The sequence below is a fragment of the Cynoglossus semilaevis genome, chromosome 7, assembly GCF_000523025.1.
Source record: "Cynoglossus semilaevis isolate Cse_v1.0 chromosome 7, Cse_v1.0, whole genome shotgun sequence".
NCBI lineage: Eukaryota > Metazoa > Chordata > Actinopteri > Pleuronectiformes > Cynoglossidae > Cynoglossus > Cynoglossus semilaevis.
This window is the reverse complement of record NC_024313.1, coordinates 8,865,950-8,868,987: the sequence shown is the minus strand read 5'-3', so window position 1 is coordinate 8,868,987 and position 3,038 is coordinate 8,865,950. Positions and strand designations below refer to the sequence as shown.

The window sequence follows — 3,038 nt, the reverse complement described above, 5'->3', positions numbered from 1 at the left end:
GTGACTAATCCAAATAATGGAATTATTGATATAGAACAATGTCAAGGTGGATTTGAGTCATTACTTTGCATCTTGATTGTAGAACATACAACGTATATCAAATATTGACATAATTTAAGTAAAATCAGCTTCAATCAGACTGCTCTGAGACGACGTGTGTATATGCTGGCTTATATTGCATCATATATTACAAAGCCATACTCTCTGCAGACTATGACAAGTGGATGGCATCGCTCCTTCATCATTCTGCAAACATGTCCAGTCCAACATTATTGGATGGAAATGCATAAGCCGGGACAACACACACACAAACACACACACACACACGCCGGTCACAGAAAAATGATAGAAAAATGATTATCAGAATGCGAGGGACGAAAGTGGACGGCATTAATACGAGAACCTCCAGCAGAACGCAGATCTTCATACACAGGTGTTGACATACACACACAGATAGAACCAGCAGGAGATGGGCCAATGAGAAAACGAGATTTCTGACTGAGGTCTGCCTGTGATCAGATAAACATAAAGACTTTTTTCCACACAATTCATATACTGTACATTCATCAACAACATCCATCTGCCTCCACCCTATCTTTCCTCTTCTATGGCATACAAACAAACCTGCAGGTGTTGCGTATCTCAGTGTACGCAGAGATCTACAGCATCAGCATGTGTAATGATCCTTGACGGATTTGAAAATTGTGCGTAATTATTCATACACAGGCCGCGATGCAAGCAGGAGCCTGAAACAATCTGAATCACCAGGCGACACAACAGAGTGAAAGCATGTAAGACAAACAACAGTGAAGTGTGTGACCACTTATCATGAGAAGCAAATGAAAAACTCATAACAGTATTTTCACTAATTGAAAATCAATCAATCATTGAATGTTTGTTGCAGAAATCCCCAAAAGGTAGAATATAAAGGTAATGAAGGACTAATGTCAGTAAACATGGGACATGTAGCTCCCCCTAGAAGAACACAGGAGGATGTTCTGGTAAAATAAATCCAGTTTAATAAAATGCTGTAACTGTAAATTAACTAGAACAAGCAGTTGCCCACTTGAGGATAATTAATTGATAGCATGTATTACAGAAAGAGTATTTTACACAGGGGCCTTAAGGTTGAAACATGTTTTACACACAGGAACTACAGTAGAAGAATAATAAAATACTACCTTAAGAAAACCCTAATTATTCAAATGAAAATAAAAATACCATCAGGACAGACAAAAGGCCAGAGTGCCCTCTTCCAACTGCAAACACACACACACACACACATTGACACCCGACACATGCACCCATGGTCGGTGCACTTGTGATCGATTCCAGACCGTTTCTGTAATGGTGGTGTAGTTAAAAAGAAATTAAGAGAATTATTAGCTGTCTCAGGCCTCAGGCTCAGGCCTCAAGGAAACATGTTTACATCCATTAGTGTGGGGCTCGGCTGCATCCGAAACACTTGTACCCGCTCACCTACACTGACATTCAGACGTTATAAAAACACACGTGGAAGCCCATTTCAGCACTGACTTAGTCAAAGATTATACAACATTCTATAATGTTATTAATGCTCTTTTATTCTAAATGTATACTGGAGACTCAATAGTTAAGTATTTTGTTAGTAGAAGATCACAATCCAGCATTAAATACCTGTCCATTTAATACTTGCTCTTTTGAAACTACTAATCTAGTCAGTGGTCCTCAAACCTTTCAAAAATATCACTTTAGATTTAGTTAGTTAACAATGTAATTCCTGCAGAACAGCCTCGCTGAACCAAGAAAATAAAAACACAAATCAATGCAATTTTTCCACGTGGCACAAACGAAGAAATATTGAAATCGAAGTTTATTAGCTTTGCTGCTGGATTATTGTACATTTAGATGTTTAATTTTTGGTAATTTGACGACACATTAGTAACAACCAAAGTATGCAGTAAGGATTTTCGGAGTGCATCAATGTGTATGTGCTTTGCCTGTGTGTTTATGTGAAGTGATTAGTGATCACTAAAGGGTTTTTCATTAGTCTTTCCCTGGGCACTCCACAACAAAGGCATAAATTACCTCTAGCAGATTACCCACTAATCTGCACTGACGCGTGTTCCCCTCTCATCCTCATTAATGTCCCTGCCTTTATGATCCCCGCTCCGCCGTGTGACCGGATGAAACAATCACTGTTAAATGTGGCAGAATTCTCTCCCATTTTCCAACAGTTTCCTCATTCACACCTTAAACAACTTTCACCTTAATATCCCACCTTGTATTTTCACTGGGCTGCCATCAGGCCCAGAGAACCCTGGGAATAAAAGTGACTCACATATCGTTCTAAATAACAGAAACCTGATGTGTTAAAATTGTCAGGTGCCAATGAAGGAACTCCACTATTCCAGCATAATAGTATAAAATATAAAACAGCTTGGTATTGCAATATTGTATTGTACTGAATGTGCAAATCTCTTTACAAAACACCTTATGTCCCTGAAGGTCACAGACCCAAAGCAGTAGTTTCTGCAGCTTCCTTTACACAGAGTCTTATCTGTTTTCAACATACCTGCTGAAATCAACCCTGGCTAACAGCTCCCGTCTCTTCATGTTTTCTCTCTCCTTCTTCAGGTCCAGCTCCTCCTCATCCAACAGGATGTCTTCATACGGCAACTCGTCAAGGTCAACGTCTCCCGGCATGATAAACCTGGGAGAGTGCATTGGAATCACGTTCACTTTAGAACAAAAGATATGAATAAAACACGGTCTATTTAAAGTTAATGACGTGCTCTGACTGCATTTGAGTGCATGTATGTGATTTGTGCCGGCTCCTGCCATACCTGCCACCGTCTTCTCTGTTTCCTATTGCGATCAGTGCCTCCAGGTCAGTTCCCTTCAGGCCGTACTGCAGCAGCTCCTTGGCTGCATCAACATTCTCCGGCACCCTCTCCACACACTCGTGCAACACCCATGAGCGCTTGCGAATCTTGATCTGGGGGGAATATGGGAAAAGAATAAAAGCAGCACAGAGCTCACACGAATCTAAAGCACCG

General features: G+C 40.5%; 1 protein-coding gene across 1 annotated transcript in view; it reads right to left on the bottom strand.

Annotated features, from left to right (window-relative positions):
• The window catches only part of nbas (NBAS subunit of NRZ tethering complex), a 107,057-nt gene that overhangs the window by 81,259 nt on the left and 22,760 nt on the right, over positions 1–3,038 (bottom strand). The window contains 2 exon segments of the mRNA XM_008313261.3: positions 2,555–2,692; positions 2,826–2,977. Coding sequence (XP_008311483.1) covers positions 2,555–2,692; positions 2,826–2,977 — 290 coding nt within the window.